We start from the raw sequence: 19,636 nt of genomic DNA on the forward strand, positions 1-19,636 counted from the left end.
GCACAATAGGTCCCCTATTGGGAGGGAAAACAAACAGCAAAAAAGACTATTTTAATTAAAATCTATCTCCTACATTTTTTAAGCAATCTTGTTCAAAATTTCACAGTCTAATCTTTATACAATAACAAATAAATGATATTTGAACTTGAAGAAATGTTTTAAGTAAAAAATCTTTTTTTTTAAACTTTTGTCACAAAATTTATATTTTTTTTAATTATTAAAATTCATAAATAACATTTTTTTATAATATAAGGAACATTTCCTATAAATTTGAACAATATTGCTTGAAAAATGAAGGAGGATCATCAATTTTTAGTGATTTTTAAAATTTCCAAGAAAACTGACTCCAAAAATTTGTTTGTGTCTGTAGCTTTTTACAAAAAATTAAATATCTCAAAAGTTAAATTATATTTTTGAAATCTATAAAAATTGACTTGTAGTTTGTACTTGAAGGTTTCATATAAAAGCCTAAGTTAATTTTTGTAAAAAAAGTTATGTCCCTAACTTGGTTAAATACTTAATTACATAATTTTTAACCATTTAACACTACTGCTTTAAACTTGAATACCTTAGAAACTTAAATATTTGAAAATTTAGTAGAATTAAAAAGTATATATACCAAGCTCTAAATTAAATGTAACACAGTACAAAAATTACAGACTTACAGTTAAACTAAGCGAAACATGTCATCAAAGAAAGTTCAAGACGAGATAGATTCTTACTGGGATTCAAAGGAGAAAAGAAGAGGTATGTTTGATGATGGAGAAAGTGATGATGATGTGGTTGGTTGGGACGGAAAACCCGCAAAAACCCAGCAGAATAAAGTGAAGTCTGCCAGGTTAATTTGAATATTTTTATATATAATGATTATAGAAGATCAAAGAAGTATTGTACTAAATATTTGTTTTGTTAGTCATGTTTAAAGATTTTCTTTCAGTACTTAAACAAAATAAAATTCTTGTAAAACAAAAACGTCAATAAGTGATCAAGTTTGAACTGCAAACTTTTGTTATTCCCTCCATTTTGCTATTTCTCAGTAATTGCAACTTAATTATAATAAAAAAACAAAACAAAACTACTATAACTTAATTTTTTTTTGTAAAGTACCTACCAAAAGTTTATAAATTGTATTTAAAATAGTTGTTAAAGGTTGTTTAGTTTTTAATAAAATTTATATATATATTTTTTAATTTTTTTAACACATTAGTTTAAGTAATGAAAAGTATTTTTAATATGTTATAAATTTTTTCTTATCTTTATATTTTTCACTCAATACAAGTTCTAGAAACTATTCTGTTGAAAATATTTTTTTTTTAAGTTTAAAAATTTTTGTTTACTCTTTTACATACCCTCAAGGGTTAACAAATTGTGTATAACATTTATTTTTTCTTGTTGTACTAATATATATATTTTTATTTTTAATCGGTTTTAGAACATTTTGATTTTAATTCAATGCATACATTTTTTACTGATATTGTTTGTTATATAATTTCAATCAATTTTGATTAAAAAAAAGCTCAAATTGAAGTTGAAAATTTTTGATTTTTTTATAAGTACACACATATATAATGTATTTAAACTTTACAAATGTTATTGATATTAAAACATTGTAATGGTTTTAAATATTGTTGTTGATCTAATTGAGATTAAGTATAAGCTGCTTTTCGTTTTGTTATTTATTTAAGAACAGAGGGAGGTCCAACATTTTATTTTACTAAAAATAACAATGGATCTTATATGAAAGCTTTAACTACAAACTACAAGCCAGTTTTTATAGAATTGAAAAATCTTATTTAACTTTTGAGATAATATAATTTTTGTAAATAGTTTCTGACAAACTGCAAATTGTATGGACCACAAATTGTTGGGGTCAATTTTCTTTGAAATTTAAAAAATCACTAAACTTTTCTTTTAAAGTAAAGTTTTTCCAAAGATAATATATATATATATATTTTTTGTTTCTGTCTTACAACCAGACAGCTAAAGAAAAGTGTCAAAAAACAACTTAGGGTGCTTATTTTTATAAAGCTACTTTTGGTTATCCGTCTGGAAAAATTTTATGTTTTTGAAATATCATAAAAAAGCCTGTGCAAAGTTTTAGATGATTCCAAGAAACTTTAACTTTGGCACTAACCAATTTTCTAAAAACTACTAAAAAAAATGTATGGGGTCCAAAAATGCAACTTTGGAGTTTTAAGCTGATCTTTTTTTACATGTGGCTAATTATCACACAAACACATTGTGAACAATTTAAAACAATTTAGGAAAAGTTTTATGGTGGCATTTAGTGATTTTATGTAGTTTTTATCACTTTTTGTAAGTTTTCTTTAATTTCCAGTTATTTTATGTTTATAAAAGCCAACATAAAACTTTCTTTAAATCGTTTTAAATAGTTATATGTATATAAATATACTACTACTACATAAAATGTACTATATATATTTGCACTGAGTACCTTTTGTGTATTGTTTGAAATTAATTTCGACTTCAAATGTTTGTTTTATTGTATAATTAATTAAATAAAAAGTAAATAATTATATATATATATATGTATATATAGAAAATAATGTGATTGTATAAACAAAACCACAGAGCCCACTTGCAGGGCTTTTAAATAATTTATTGCGAATATTTGAATTATTTAAAAATTATTCATTGTTTTTATGAAACATATGTTCTGTACTTTTTAAATTCGAATTTTCGCATTAAGTTATGTGTATATAATTAGTTACAAAATGTAATGTTTAAAAAATATATAGTACAATTGTTTTATATAGCTTAATTCTATAATATTCAGCTATTTAAATTGAAAATCAAATTTAAATTTCATTTAATATATTTTTATTAATCATTTAGGATGGTAAATTGTTTTTTAGAATTCTATCCAGATTTTCTGATTTTCTTCCAGGTTTTAAAACTACAAGTTTTGTTGTCCCTTTTTAGTAAAAAACTAAATTTAAAATAATTATTTTTATATATTGTAAAATTAATAAAAAATACCGTAACACGTCTTTATAATAAATAGTATATAATAATTTTTCTCTTATATACAAGAGTTATTTATTATATTATCAATATTTCATTATTTTACATAAAAAATGCTTCTAAAGTTTTAGGTTTTTTAAGTATTTCGTTCAAAATTCCAGTTTTTTTCAAAAATATCAAGATACAGGTTTTTTGCCTAAATAAATTGTCAAGTTTTAAATTTTTCCAGGATTCCAGTTTATATGGCAATCCTGATCATTACTTTTGATTTTAAGAAAATTTTAAGTTGGTTATCAACAACTTGACTAAAGTGTTGAAACCAGAGTTATTAAAATGAAAGCTGAAAAATCAATAAATAAACAAAGTCATATAACGTTTAATTAACACAATTTACAATAAAAATAATTAATAATTAAACAGTATATAAAGTTTTAAGCAATGAAAAAAAAGTTATGTTTTACTAGACATCAATTATCTTGTTACCATGGTGTTTATGGCACTGTGATAAATGATTAATACTAATAGTGACATCAACCATGTAGAATTCTTACATATCACTTGCATACAGTATACAAATAATGCTTTTTTTTTGTTTTTATAAAGTATATTTTCGGAAATATTGTTTGATCAGATTTTTTATTAATGCACTCCTAAACCTCAAAACTTAATTAAATACATAGGAGTATTGTGTACTAGGTTCTATTTTTAAAATGTAATTTTGTTTGTAAACTATTTCATACTTTTTTTTTTTATTGTGAAGTTATATCTATATTTATAAATAATATGCAGTTTAATTTAGTTTTAGTTACAAAAATAAGGATCTAAACAACTGGACCATTCTTTCCAATAAGTGTTATCAAAAAAAAACTTGTTACTTCATTCAATTTTATGATGATAATAAAATTGATGATAATTTATTAGTTTTTAGCCAATCTTTTTTAAAAGGTTTTTTCATAAGCTCTGGTTTTCTTCAAAGAGTGGCGACCCTACTTTTCGTTGATTTTTTGTTAAAACACTTTTTTATTAATCAAACACCATTCATTTTATAACACTAAAACTCCAAAAGGTTTTCTGCTCGCAAGCCGACGTCCGCCGCTCCCCTCTCAAACCCCCAACCGCCCCAACAAAAGAAGCTCATCCCCAACCTTGTCACCCCTAAAAAACCGTCCCCCGTCACGACCCGGCGAACCCCCCAGCAGCCCGCGAACCACCAGAGTTCGTACGAGCCCGGCTTGAGCGACAGAGTGAAGATGGACACGACGGCGGCCTCGGTGAGCTTGGAAGCGGAGAACAGCCGGCTGCGGAGGCTGCTGAAGGAGCATGAGAGGGCGGCCGAGAAGGGGCCGTCGGTGGAAGTGACGCTGCACCAGTTCATGGCCGGAAAAATGCCCAGGTTTTGATGTTTAGTATGTGTGTTTTTATCAAGTTGTACAGTCATTCGTGTATTGCTTTGTTCAAGTATTACTTGAGTATTTTATAAATGAGAAGGTTTTATCAATACGAAATGTATTTTTGACTAAAGACTAAAAGTTTATACAATAACTTTGCTCGATTAGTTTTATTTCAGTTTTAAATCTTTTTTTAAGTTTTGTTTAAGGTTAAAAAAAACAATATTTTTTGTCTATCATTTGATTGTACTAGAAATTTTCAAGCAATTGCTCAAACACTGTAATATTTCAATAAGACATACATTTTTCTCCAGAGTGCTGGAGCTGTACAAGTCGAAGCAGGAGAAGCTGGAGGTGCTGGACGGGGCGATACGGAGGATGGACGGCAACGCGGTACTGGCGTGCACGCTCCACCTCAGGAACACACTGAGGAGGGAGCTGTTCACCAAGGAGCTGATGGGCAGGAGGATGGCGGTGGACCACTACTGCGCCTACTTGCAGCAGAGCGGCGACATCGAGGAACTGCACGAAACACTCACAGGTTCGCACGTGGCTTGTTTAGAAGAATTTTTATGTTCAGTTACAAAATTAAGTTGTTTTGAATGCAAATCATACAAAAAATTAACTTGTGTATGTTTGCACTGTTCTGTGTTTAAAAATGTTCTGTGTTTAATAAATTTACAGTATTTAAGGCAGTAATTTCATTGTACATTTGTTTATGACAGCTTACGGGGACATTTTCATATTTATACACTTAACTTATTATATATATATTTTTTTATAGTTAGTGTTTTTTGTCTTTCTTTTACAAATACTCTTATCCGTTCATATACAACTATAACTTTTTTTATATCTTATACACAGAAACCGTCTCAAGGTTATAGTACTTTCAAAGATGTCATGTGTGCATAACTAACTCCAACTTTTCCAACTTTTTACATAAACTACTTAATTTATTTAATCATACTTAAACTTTGCACAGTGCTAGGTGTCTACGAAACATTTCTTTTTAGTTTACAACGTCACACTAGTTTTTTTGTTTTACTTTATTTGTATAACGTCGTTTCGCTGGGAAGCAGCTCATCACATGCAAAAAATCTGTTTTAATCTTGAAAAGCATACAACAACTAAATCGAAAAGACTCGCAGAAAAACGCTAACACTGTTTCAACCAAACTTCAAAACAGGGTTAAAACACAAAAATTTTCAAGATAATTATTACGTCATATTATCTGCAACATCTTTAAAGTTCTTAAGTTTGGTAAAACATTTCTAATAAAGTAAAATTTTTCCGAAGATATATGCGAAATATAAATATTCTTGTTGCTGTCTTACAACTAGACAGCTGAAGAAAAGGGTCAAAGAAAACAATCTAGGATGCTTATTTTTACAGCTACTTTTGATTTTCTTGAATTTTTTATCTTAATTTCGAAACAGGGTTGGGAAGGAACGAGGAGGCGGCGGTGGTGAAGTACAAGCACATCATGGACACGAAGCTGTCCGCCCAGCTCAAGAGCTCCCAGCTGCAGGACTGCGTGTTCACCTACTTCGAAACCGACCCGTCGCTCAACCACGAGGCCAAGTGGATCAAGGAGCAGAAGGCCATGCTCGACAGGTCAGTTGTTACGTCACAGATGTGTTTTTTAATGTATACTGTCAAAATCCACCTGATTTTCTTTATATTTTCTTTATTTTTTAATTTATTTTTTAGTTTATATTTTTTATTTATTTTTTATTAGTTTTTCACCATCACTGTTATCCCTAACCCTTGATCGGTAAGCGGTTTTCGAATTAAACTGGGTGGATTTTGATTGCGGGTGGATTTTGAACGTGTCCCGTATTTTAATTTTTACTTTATGTACATTATTGATTTTTTTAAAGTTTTGCGATGCAGTTTGTGATTGTGTCATGTTATAAATACAAGTTGTTACATAAGAGGTGTTTGTTTTTTTCATCATATAGTTTTTAGCATGTTGCAGTTTGTTTATATTTTTAAATGAGAGATAAGTGTAAAAAATATACTTGTGTTTTTTATTTCGGTATGTTTTCGAACAGTTTAAATTTTTGCCATGCAAGTTGTGATTTTTATCTGAGTAAACACACAGCTTGTTACACATGTCTTTATTTTTTTAGAGTATCGTTTATTAGAATTTTTGGCATGTTGTTGTACTTTTGCAGTTTGTTTATATTTTAAACATAATTTTTTTTTAATTGAATTATTTTTTAAATAAGATATAAGTGTAAAAATTACTATTTAATTTTTATAGATGTTGTTTTAAAAGTTTATTAGTTTTTGCTGTTAGCTGTTGTTGTTGGATTATTACTTCTGACCAGTAAAATAGTTAAACTCTGAGTTAATTTTATTACCTATTTTTATTTTTGTTCTTTCTCAGCGAAATAGTTATCATGTATTTTAACGTTTGATATTTTTTAAATAAGTATCTTTTTTTTCAGTTTAATATTGATTTGCTTTTTAAAGTAATAGCAACAGTTTGATTTTATATTTTGTTCTGATAATTAATTTTGAAGTTGATACGACTACATACGTTACACTGGTTTTTACTTAGTTAATGTAATCAATAGAAATTTCCTTTTAGAATTTTTTAATGATGACCCTCCTAGAAACCTAAATAATAATCTTGTTAACGTTAAATAGACTTTCATAAATTGAAAAAATAGGTTATAGTTTTAAATTAGTATCAAAGTCCATTGATTGTGTGCTTTTTAAGTTAACTCAAATTTACATCCAATCTTTTGAACTTAATTTTTTTTTTAATATAAAATGATTAAACTATGCTTCTTGTATTTTGAATTAAATAATTTTTTTTTTTGATTATAAGTTTTATTTTTATAAGTTTTGTCATCATCATCAATTAAAAGTCAAACTTCTTTTAAATTAGCTATATAAGTTTTGAGTAGGAGAGAAAGTTTTTAGGCCTTAGATGCTCTATTTGTTAAATAAAAAACAAAAAAACTTTTATTTAATATCTGTACATTCTAACTCGGGCAGTTTTTAACCATTTTAAATACCGTTTATTTGTTAGCTTTTGAAACTTAATTACGTATACTTTACTTATTATAACAAACACGTGTAAATTACTGTTCGATTTAAACTATTTATAAATTTTGTTCTAACCTGTCTTATATACAGGGTTGCCACTTTACCTGGAAACCTTGAAAAACCTGGAATTTTTCAACTTAACAATTTCAGTAGTAAAATTTCAATTTTACACAAAAGTTATCATATAAATATAAATTTTTTGTCATCATCAACAATTTTTTTATTTAAAAACATATTTAAAGTAACTTTACAGTATCTTTTCAAGGTTTTTTTACTTTTTAACACAGTTTCTTACATTAAACTTAACTTAAAGCTAAAAATAGACCCGGAATGTGTACTTTTTAAAACCTGGAAGAAATTTGGAAAACCTGGAAAAAAATTTGAAAAAATGAGTGGCAACCCTGTTTATAGAGCACTTTTAACCAAATTTAAACAAATAAAAGTAGTTTTCTCTTTACTTATTAATGTAGTTAGATACTTGTATACAATATATTAGTTTCTTAAGTTAAAAATATTTTGCTTGTCTTTGAAGTTTATTTAAAAAAATGCAGTTAACTACATTTTTCATTAATAGTAGGCAAGTAAAATAAATGCTTAAGAAAAAACTGATGCGCATTTAGCTAAAAACCAACTTTTATTTCTACTAATCTTACTTGCATTAAAGAAGACGTTTAAAGCTCTTAACAAAAAAATCTCACGATTTTAAAACGCTCTAACCGTTAAAAAAAAACTTCTTCCCGCACAGGCAGGTGAAAATAGACGAGCTGGACGACGACACGGAGAAGGACAACCCGAACATGAAGTCGTTCCCGAGGAGCGGCCGGCAGGCGTACAAGCCGGTCGCGCACACCCTGCTGCACGGCTGCCTCTACCACTTCGGCAGCTCGGCGGAGGGCGACCCGGCGAGGATCAGGGAGTTCCACTCGATCAGCAAGAAGCAGTACGAGTACGCGGTCACCGAAGCGTTCGGCAGGCTGCGGAGTTACGGCGAGCTCGAAAGGTACGGGTGGTGGTTTTAGATTAATGCTGAAAGTATCTAGGTTATGTTTTTTTGAGCAGTACAGCTTGAAACTAGTTTTTAAATGTAAGAGGTGGTTTATTATAGCTGTAATTGAGTTAATTGAGCTAAATTAGAGAAAGTTCAGTTTAAAGTCACGTAGAAGTATTCATTAGATTTAAATATTTTTTATATTGTTGTTCACACTTTTATTCTGTATTCAGGGATGCGAAAAAGTCTTGAGTCCGAAAAATATTAAATTTGACAGTTTAAACTAAAACTAAAAGAAAAACTAAAAGTTAAAACTAAAAAACCTTGAGTTTTAGACAAATTTAACATGTTAAACGATGAAACTTTTATTAGATAAAAAAATATACCATGATTTTTTTTTTGATAATTTTAAACTAATTTATTATAAAGCACATTTAAAGTAGCATTGCTATAAATTACTATATACATTACAGTAATTGATACTTTTTAGGACAGGTTTTTACCTTAAACTTGTTTTTTCAAAATCTTGGAAGAAAATTTTTCAAAACACCTTTGGCAACCCTGTATGTTGAAACTCGTATGCTTGTTGTCTCGTAGTATAAACAGCTACTCTGTACCAGGTTCTTCAGAGTGAGCAAGACGTTCTACAGAAGCGCTCACATGAGCTCGACCATCGGTTTTGACAAAGTCGTTGAAATTTTGTACAGCTGCGGCGCGCCCAAGGACGTGTTGGGTGAGTGAAGCGTTTTTCAAGCAACTTTCGTTGCCCGCGACGTAGTCTATACTTGGCAAAAATATTCAGTTGAAAAAAATATACATAATAATTCTTTGATTTTAAGAAGATAGTTAAGTTATCTCTTCATTTCAGTTTTGAAAAAAAATAACGTGTTTAGTTTAAATAAATGTTTAATTATACAACCGGAGAATACAAAAACCCCTTGTAAACATCACACACAATTTTCCGCAGGAAAGTACTGCCAGCTGATCGGCGACAACGAGACGAGGCTGAAGACGGCGACGAAGTTCGGGTGCCACAAGCAGGCGGTGGACGCGCACGTGCAGATGCGCAACAGGTCGGGGCTGCAGCAGTACATCCGGCAGCTGCCAGCCGACGAGCACGTGCTGCACGAGTACGCGCTCAGGCAGTACAACTCGAGCGACGTCAAGTGGAAGATGTGACGTCACAATTGAACTCAAAGTCCCAATGTCGAGTCTCGTCATTCTCAATTCGGTTTCCGGACAGTTTTTAAAATATGTTACGTAATTTTTGATTTAAAATTCAGATGAATTGTTTGGAGTTCGGTAACTTTAATCTGAGTTACCTATACAGCTAAGATATGTTTTTCAAATATTTTTGTTTAGTACGATTATAATATTTAAATTAAATCATTAAAGAGAATTCAAAGAGATCGTAATAAAATATTTAGTTTTAAGACTCTTAGTTTATAATATTTTACGCTATTAGCTGCTTGTATACAAAATAAAAGATAAAGTTGTTTAGTAACATTGTTTAAAAACTACTAGTTTAATGAAATTATTTTAGATTGTTTAACCAATTTTTTTATATGAAGTAATTTTTGGTAGCTGCAACAAATTTATTTAAAATAGGTTAGATAGCTGTAAAGTTGTTATCAGATATTTTTTACAACTTTATTTGATTTTATTGTGTTTTTGATTAGCTTTAGGTTTTAGATAAACAGTATTGTTTTTATACTTAAGTATAAGTATGAATTTAATTTTTTTTGTTAAAATAATGGTACAAGTTTATAGTTAGACAAAACAAAATAAAATAGCTAAAACTATATATCTAAGTGGAATAAAAATTAGTTTGTTTAAAACTTAAAATTGTTTTTTCCTACTAATTTATAAAACCTTTTTTTACCACTGTTTGTGTATTTATTTTTTTATCATATAACATTAAATCCTTAATATTTAATATAAAATGGTACAATTTTATAATTTATTTACTCCTCTAACTTTTCTCTATCTTTATTGTTCATTATAAACTATTGTGCACACTTTAAAAAAAATTAAGTTGTTTACAACTTTTTGGTAAAATTGTTGCTTCTAGTTGAATTTTTTTGTTAAACTTAATTTATATTTATCAAGTTTTTAATTTTTGCAATATTTGAGAAAAAATTGTTAGTATACTTTACATGTGTACAACATTTTGATCAAAAATCATACAATGTATTTCAGTATGCACCAAAGAAAAATGATTATAGTTGTTTTGTTCATTACAGTTTTAATTATGTAGTAAAAATCCTGTATAAACTTTAAAGACTTAATACTGTGGTTTTTTATTATTACAAAAATATATTACTGAACATTTAATGTCGGCAAAAACTTATTTTTGCTGTAATGTTTCTTTAGATAACATTAAAAATTTTCCTTAAAAAAGTTCAAAAGTATTGGAACCGATGTAGTTATTTACACTTAAAGTAGTTTCAAGACAAAACGTTTATGTAAAGTATTTATTTAGACATTAATTAGAAAAGGAACCTTAAACTAGGCATAACTTTTTTTTTTAAATCTACATAACAATAAAGATTAATTTAAGTGTTGTTTGCCTATTCAGCTTTGAAATGCCTGCATTACAATACAACTTTGTCAAATGTTAATGTTCGAAGAATTTCGTTAAATTAAATTGTTTTTAATAAATAACTTATTTTTATTTGTTCACCGATGGACTTAAAACTTTGGCTGGTTTAAGAACTAAGCAAAATTCTCTGGCCCGCGACGTACTCTATAATTAGCAAAATAATTCAGTTGAAAAAAATATATATAAAATTTGTTTGATTTTAAGTAAATAGTTAAATTATCTCTTCATCTCAGTTTTGAAAAAAAAAAACATTTAGTTTAAATAAATGTTTAATTATACAACCGGAGAATATTTTTTATCAATTCCGGTGCGCTAAGGACTTTTTCAGGCATCCGACTACAAAATACCAACAATACTCTTATTTAATTATTAAATCAATAATTTTTAATCAGTGTTTATTACGTTTTTGAAAAAAACAAATACAAAACTGTTTATAAGTTTTTTTTGTAGAATATTTTATCGATAAAATGCTAAATAAAAAGTTATAAAGTTCATTTTAATTCTTACTAGTAGTGTTGAATATATACTTACATAGTCATGTTCAATATATACAAAATCTTATTGAATCAGCTGAAAACTTGCACAAAATGTTTAGTGATATTTTCCAAACAAAAATAGCTTACTAGCTAAAAACTCAAAGGTTGCATTTTTTCTAAGTTATTAAAGCTTGAGCTCAAGTATCTCATTTAAAGTTTTTCATGTTTCTAGTTTTTACTTTTTGTTTAAACAAATTTCAAGCACTATAACTCTATTTTTTTTACTGGTCTTGTTGTTTTTTAATCAAAATCTACTTCACGTTCTTTTAGACATTAGAAAACTAAATATCAGGTTAAAAGTATAAGTTGATTAAACTTTTAATGTGAAGTTTGATATTTTTTTAAAAGGCACAAATATATTTCAATTTTTAAATTATGTAATTGTTATTATTAATACATTTGTTTTAACAAAAGGAAAAACTAGAAACATGAAAAACTTTAAATGAGATACTTGAGTTCAAGCTTTAATAACTTAGAAAAAATTCAACCTTTGAGTTTTTAGCTAGTATTTTTGTTTGGAAAATATCACTAAACACTTTGTGCAAGCTTTCAGCTGATTCAATAAGATTTTGTATAGGATATATTCGATGTTGTGAAAACAACCCCAATGTTAACTTTATGGGACATAAAAATTGCTACATTAGAGTTTTTATCTAAAATTTGTTTTACATCAGGCAATTATCACATAAAAATATTGTGCAAACTTCAAAAATATCTAAAAAAATTTAACTAAGGCGATTATTGTTTTTTTTTTGTTAAAAAAAAAATTTAAAGAAGTATCTTTGTAAAAATTGATTTAGTTCGCCTCAAATTCTGCACAATGTATTTTTTTGATAATTGCTACATGTTAAACACCTTTTTAGCTAAAAATCTATGGTAGAACTTTTTGGATCTCTAACAGTTTAAATTAGGGTTGTTTTCAATATATCGAATATAGCCTATTTTTTTAAACATCTTAAATTTTACAGAAGGTGGTGTTTTAGTTACATTTGCCAAATAAAAATAAGTTTTCAAGCTGAAAGCTTAAAATTAACACTATTTATAGGCAACCCTACTGTATATAGCAGCATATCTTGCTGAAAGTTAATAACTGTACAGCTTTTTTTTCAAAATAAGTTTTTAGTATAAAAGTTCTGTATTACCAATAATTTTTTCAAACAAAAGACTGCTTCATTTGAATACAGGTAAAAAACTTATAAAAAGTTGTATTCCATCTTTAAAAAATACAGCCATCGTATTTTTTAACTTAAGATATTTGAAATTTATATTATTTATATGTTTAATCCGAATTAATTTAGTATGTTATCTATTATTAACCTATAAAAATTTATAGCAACTATTTTTATCTTTAATGGATACATGTATACCTACTTTAGCTTCTATTCTTTCCTTACAGTATATATTTTTTTACAGAGCTCAGTTGAAGTGTGTTGACTCGTTTAACACACAGAAACATATGTCAGTGTAATAAAAAAAGGATACTGTATAATTTGTTATTATTATATATTCCAGTAAACTTGTTTCGCTAGAATCTTTTGTAAACAAACGATTAAATTTATATTTTGAATAGTTATTATTTATAAGTGATTGATTTAAAATTTTTATCTTTAGTTAATAAATACTAAACAAATTTGCTACGACTAAATCAAGTTAGAATAATTCTTTTGATAGTTTGCACAAACAAAACACTATAAAACTTAGAAGCTTAAATCAAATAAAAACACTATAGCTCTGTATTTATAATTTTTATAATACTACTTCTCTGTTGATCTTTTATGTATAATCTTACTTTAGTAGTATTGGTTGTATTAAACAAACTTTCAAAAAAGTATATATTTCATCATTACACTATCTATTTTTTGGTCGGTGTTTTTTTTTAAACTAAATGTAAAAATTAAAAAAAAAATAATTTGTCTAGTTATATTACAGTGTAATGTTGGACATAAAAACTTTTAAAATTTAACAAAATGAGTATTTTTAATTTTTGCTAAGATTTAAAAAGAATGCAACAAAGAAAATAAATGCTGTTTTCTAAAAGAGCTCTTCACAACTATTTTTTTAAATTTAATACTTAAAATACTTTTATTAATCAGTAGAATCTAATAATACGACATTGATGCAATAAAAGTTTTCGATAAAAAAAATTATACTTAATTTTACTTTTAATATAATTTTCTTATAATACGTATCATTTTTTATATACAGTTTTTGTAATGAAGTATTTATTTTTATACAAAATAGACTCGTTTATAAAACTCGCTTTGTAAAATAAAAATTAAAAACTGTATTTTAGAGTAAAATCTAATATTTGAGTTATTGTGCCATAAAAACAAAAGAAGTATTAATTTTTAAAATATGTAGATATAGAACTTAAAATAAAAATCAAATAACAACTAAACTTGATAAAACATTACATTTTATATAAATAAAAAAAGTTTAAATTTGGTCCAAAAGTTGTTTGGTTAGTTTTCTAATTTATAGTAACACACTAAAAATTGGACTACTTTAAACGTAATTTAATAAATGTTCAAAAATGATTGATAAAAAAAAAAAAAACTAATCACAGCAATTAAAAAATGCTAACATTGAAGAATTTTTAAATAATCAATGATTACAATTTTCGTGCTGCAACTACTTTACATGCAACAATTTTTGTAAGTTGCTCTGTAAAAAAATAATTAAATTGACCTTGAAAAAAACAACTTCCAACTAAATAAACTTTTAACCGACATTGCAACTTTAATAACAACATATTATAATTGTTCACTCGAAGAATTTGTTTAAACGACTACTTATAAATAACTACCAAAACCAGTTCACAATAAATGAAGCTTTTCAACAATCCACCGTCATCTTCCACCAAAAACCATTTCATCGCCAAAAACTCCACAACGCTCAGTCGGATTCCTCGTCCGATATCACTTTCAGCTTGGGGGATTTTAAAATTTGCTTCTTCATCAATCCCAGTGAGCTCGAAAGCTTCTGAGTCAGGCTGTTTCTCCTCCTTTTGTTGCTTGAAGCTTTCGTCGGAACTGCTTCTTTCTGTTTGTCGTTGTTATTGTTGTTGCTGTTGTTCGACGTCGCTAACAGTTTGGTGGGGTAGTTCGATTTCAAACTCTTCGATTTTACTTTCAGCCAACCGACGACGCTCTTTTTTCTCCGCCGCTTCGTGATTGGATGCTGGACGAGACCGGAGTCGTCGTCGGTGACGTGGCACTCGCACGAATCTTCGCTCGATTCGGTCTGTTGAAGGTTTGAAATTAAAAAATAAAGTACAAAAACTAAAAAAAAATTTTTTTTTTTTAAATAGCCGACCTGTTGAGCTTCTGTTTCGTCGCGAAGCTTCGAAGTGGACGGTTCGACTTTGGCGCTCTCTTGCGGATGTAAATTCTGCAATATCCTTGTGTGCATGAGGCTACTGGTGCTCATCACGGATATGAATTCGTGCAACGAAACTTTCCCGTCTCCGTCACGGTCCGCTTCCGCCATCATTTCCTGCAAATTGTTAAATTATTTTGAATGTTTTAAACTGTCAAACTTTTTAAGCTACTGAATTGTTAACTTTTAAAATTTTTTCAAAGCTATAAAACAGATAATTTTCTAGGAGTTCAGAAACAAACTGATATTTAAGTTAAAATTCAAATTCACATAGTTATTTTTTATAATGGTTTTAAACTTTAATCTTTTAAAATTTGTTCTAGAAAATAGATTACAAGTAAGGTATGACCTGTTATAGATAAAACTATACTTAAGACTTTAAACAACGAAATTGATGTTTTTTTGTGGTACGTGTAATTAATTAGTCAACAAAAAAGACGTAAACTATAGCTTAGATTAAAATTTTTAATTAGCTCCAACCTTGACTTCCGCATCGCTTGCTTCGTAGCCGTACCTTGCCAGCAATGTTTTCAGCTCATCGGGAGAAATGAACCCGTCTCCGTTGCTGTCGAACTCTTTGAAGATGCGAAGAACTTCCTCACCAGATATGCACTCCTGAAAAAAAATTGTCAATTAACAGTTTACCAAAGTTGTAAAAATTTAAATTCATTCATAAACTGATATAAATTTGTAGTAATGCTTTTGTTTAAGGTTCGAAAACTCTAAGTGCAAAGCTGATAAGGTTTTACATTTTTACCTTTAACAATTTTTGCTTTTCTAAAAATTAACACTGATAATAGTTTTAATGTACAGTTTGTTAGAACATTAAACTACAATATAATAAATACTTTATTATAAACTACAAGCACACTTTGTAGAAATAATTTATGCATGCTTAAAAATTGATAACATGAATTTACTTTGTTCTACAGGCAGTAACTTTTATTTTATAAATTTTTAACAAAGACATAATAGTATTTAAAATACTTTGCCCAAAATAAATCTAAAAAATAAATTTTCAAACTAAATAGGCTTATTCAAAATCAATTAAAGAACAAAAGATTGTTCAACTCATAATTCAATGAAAACCTATTTAAACTCAATTTATCAGTAATTCAAACACGGTTGATTAAAATTAGACTACTTTTTTTTATAAAATTTCTATTAGCTTTTGCAGTAATAAATACAGTATTACTTATTGAAACTTGTTATGTGCAGTGAACTCTAATCGTTTTATTTACGTAGTTACGTAAATAAATATTGACGTTTTAAACAAAAGTTTTTTTTCTAAAGCCAAATCAAGTTATTTATTTTCTTCCAACTCACGGTGAGAATAACAGCCATCAGAAGCAGGAAGTTTTTAAAATCAATAACACACTTCACAACGTCCTTCCTGTCAATTTCAATTCCCGTTATCTGCTTGACGTACAAGCGAAGTTCTGCGTCGGTTAAATGAATTCCGATAGAACACGTGATAGTCGAGAGATCCTGATAAAACAGTAAAAATGATAGTTTAAGTATGGTTCAAAATTTGAGTTATAAATCTATGACCAAAATGAAAGTTTAAAAAACAACTTTGTTATTTAACTTGTGATTGATGTAACCGTTAACAAAAAATTACCAAAAGTAATACATAGTTTGTTTTCAAATAAGTAAATACTAACAAGAAATTAAATGTTTGCTAAATGAACAAGTCATTTAACATAAGGCACTTTTTTTCTAAATTTATTAAAACAACTTACTGTTATTGATATTTTTTTGACATTTCTTATGTCTAGTATTTGAAAGGCCTGGCGATACTCTTCTAAAAGCTCACTCGATAAAATATCTTCCATTATCTAAAAAAGATTTTTTTGTAAATATGTTGAGTAATATCTCTGTTTTAAAACATCTAAAGGAAAAACAACTGAAATTAAAACACAAAAAAAAACATACATTTGACTCGTCCAAAAGGCTACCGCGTCTGCTTTTACAGTTTCGCATTGTACAAAAAGAAAACCAAAAGTGTTCTAAAGCCGAAAATGAAGCAAAGCAAAAATAAGCGATTCGACTTCTCAGCGCCGGCTTATATAAGAAGGCTTTCTGCCTTTTTTTTTTCTTTTTTACGGTTATTTTAGTGCAAGTCATTCTCCTCACAGAGAAACTCGGCGTCATTTTGCGGCAATCGATAATAAAACGCAGGGTGACTGAAAAAGAGAAAATTTGCGACTGACAAATTATTTCCAGCTTGTTTAATTTGGTGCGCTCCTTTTTGATTAACTACACTGGTTTTCCTATTTTTTTCTTGCATGTACATTTGGGATTTTATAAAGTTTAAATACAAAGTTATCAAACAAAAAATTAAAAATTTTATGAAAATGCAGCTAAGTAACATTTACCTTGAATGATTTAAAAAACTAGGAAAGTTGCAAAAATCTAAAGTAGAAAAACATGGGTGTAAAACGTTTTTTCGATTCAGTACACATTTATTCAGTTAAGTTATTTACTGGTTAAGAACTGCTAATGATTGAACTTTAATGTTGTTGTAAACTACAACAGTCTTATGTACATTCACACATAGAACACAATATACTTAAGAAAAACCATATAAATCTAGTTGTGTTTATATTTAATTGGATAAAACAACAAAAACTTCTAAAAAATAGCTAAAGCTTCAATTACTTGCTCTGTTAACAAAAAGTTTCATAAACAAAAAAATATACTTTTGCTGAAAACTTACTTTTAGTATGCTAAATACTTATCAGCATCGATTTTACATAATCTTAGAAGCAACATTGATTTTACAAAAAATAAAAACAAAGTAGAAGACAAAAAAAAAATTAAATAATATGAATTTTCTTTATTTAAAGGAAAGTTATATAACTGTTTGAAATTACAACAAAATCTAACAAAGTTATACTTTAAACAGTTTTTTTTTTTAATGATCTAGTTGGAAAAAAAATTAGACATAATATCATGGTCAACTAAGCATTAATTTGAATCTTCAAACTAAGAAGAATTTAAGAGTCAAATTAAACTTTTTCAAGTTAAACAAATTTAAAAAAGATGGCAATTGAATTTGAGTAAATTTTTTATATGTTTAAAAAGAACAGTTATGTGATGTACAAACTTTTTCTAGTAAATTTACTCTTACAAATCACTATAAGTTGTACCTCTATAAGCACACTGGTATATAATTATTTAAACAGTTCAAACAAGTTTTTCTGTTTTGCGATGTTGAAAATTAATTCAACTTCTTTTTAATATGCTACACACTAGTAACATATTTTACAGACAATATCAGTGTATTTTTAGTCTATTGACATTTATGTCTAATATTTTATCTGACTTTAATGCACGCGAAACACTGATGTTTTCTCTCTCAGAACACTTTGAACTTTTAGATATCTCAGATTCTTTTTAGCGCTTTAATTTTAAAAGACATATTTTATAAAAAAAAAAACGCGAATATATTAAATGCCTATTGTTTTGTTTTAAAACCGTGTTTTAGAAAAAAAAAAAAACTAAATTGATTTTATTTTTAAAGCTTATTAAATAAAGAAAAATTTTGAGTAAAATTTGTACTTTTGAAAAAAAACATTAGTTGTATTTACAATATTCTTTACGTTACAGGATTATTCCTAAATTACTTAAAAAGAAAAACACCGACAAGATGTTATAAAAGTTTTTAATTTAAAGAAGATCAGAGTGTGTTTTATAACAAAATGTTAACTTAAAAGTGTAAAAAACTAAACACTATAACAAACTAGCAAAAGCTAAGTAAACTACGTAGAAATTATAAAATACACTTTAAAAAAACATTTTGTTTATATAAGTTGGAGTCATTATAAGCTGATAAGCTTTTAAAAAGTTTGTTAGCAGATGCCCACTCAGAAATACATAATCAATTTAACATGCAGATTAACAATGTTTTGAAAAGAAAAATTTGGGAGCAGTAAGTTTTGTGAAGCACACGATATATTTTCAGATTAATAAAGGTATCAGATCCTTAAGAAATAGTTTTTCTAGGTTTTCAAACATATAAGCAAAACAAAAGTATTGTGGTTAGTACACTAAATAGATAAATAACAAAAAATTGGTACTTTATTGTTTTACGTTTACAAAAGAGAAAATATAAACTATTTTGTTTAAATCTTTTAAATATCAACTCAAAATTTGTTTTTAAGTTTTTTCAACTCCTTTTTATGATTTGGTAATAAAGAACAAACATTTTGAAATAAATAAGTTTTTGTGTTATTAAACAAAAGTAACAATGTTTTTTAATACTTTTAAAACTAGTTTATTTTTCACCAATAGTTAACTTTAGTTAAATTCTCTTATAAGTAAGACTTCGAAAAGTTTATAAAAATTATTGTTTGTTCTTAAATGCAGGTTTTAAATTAAAAAACGTTTAAGATAGACTTACATGCACCCATTTATTATTACTAAGCTACAATGCAGACAAAAAAATAATCTATAAATAATTTATTTTTAATGTGTAAAACAACAAAAGGTTGTTTAGGAAATTTGTAAAAAATTAAAATTTCATAATAAAAGTACATGAAAGCATAAGAAAATTTTTTTAAATTAGTATGTTAAAGTTACAAAAAAAAAACGCTTTATTTATTAAATTTTATGATATTTCAGAGAAAATAACTTGTTTACTAAAATACTGAGTAAAACACCTACAGGAAAATCGGCATGTGACTCTAAAGCTTTG

General features: G+C 27.3%; 2 protein-coding genes across 2 annotated transcripts; one reads left to right on the forward strand and one right to left on the reverse strand.

The window, feature by feature from the left end:
• Positions 1-665: 665 nt before the first annotated feature.
• Positions 666-9,900, forward strand: LOC145831573 (spermatogenesis-defective protein 39 homolog). Its single transcript, XM_082938873.1, has 7 exons — positions 666-838; positions 4,052-4,378; positions 4,688-4,914; positions 5,810-5,987; positions 8,179-8,433; positions 9,042-9,154; positions 9,389-9,900. The coding sequence occupies exons 1-7, from the start codon at positions 684-686 to the stop codon at positions 9,598-9,600; spliced, it is 1,467 nt and encodes a 488-aa protein (XP_082794999.1). The 5' UTR covers positions 666-683; the 3' UTR covers positions 9,601-9,900.
• Positions 9,901-13,883: 3,983 nt separating this feature from the next.
• Positions 13,884-16,912, reverse strand: LOC145831779 (uncharacterized). The gene is made up of 6 exons (XM_082939116.1): positions 16,873-16,912; positions 16,680-16,775; positions 16,264-16,425; positions 15,418-15,552; positions 14,875-15,054; positions 13,884-14,802 (listed from the first exon to the last, which is right to left on the reverse strand). The coding sequence occupies exons 2-6, from the start codon at positions 16,770-16,772 to the stop codon at positions 14,455-14,457; spliced, it is 918 nt and encodes a 305-aa protein (XP_082795242.1). The 5' UTR covers positions 16,773-16,775; positions 16,873-16,912; the 3' UTR covers positions 13,884-14,454.
• Positions 16,913-19,636: the final 2,724 nt, after the last annotated feature.

The sequence above is a fragment of the Thalia democratica genome, chromosome 3 (genome assembly GCF_965202585.1).
Source record: "Thalia democratica chromosome 3, ktThaDemo2.hap1.1, whole genome shotgun sequence".
In the NCBI taxonomy this organism is placed as follows: domain Eukaryota; kingdom Metazoa; phylum Chordata; class Thaliacea; order Salpida; family Salpidae; genus Thalia; species Thalia democratica.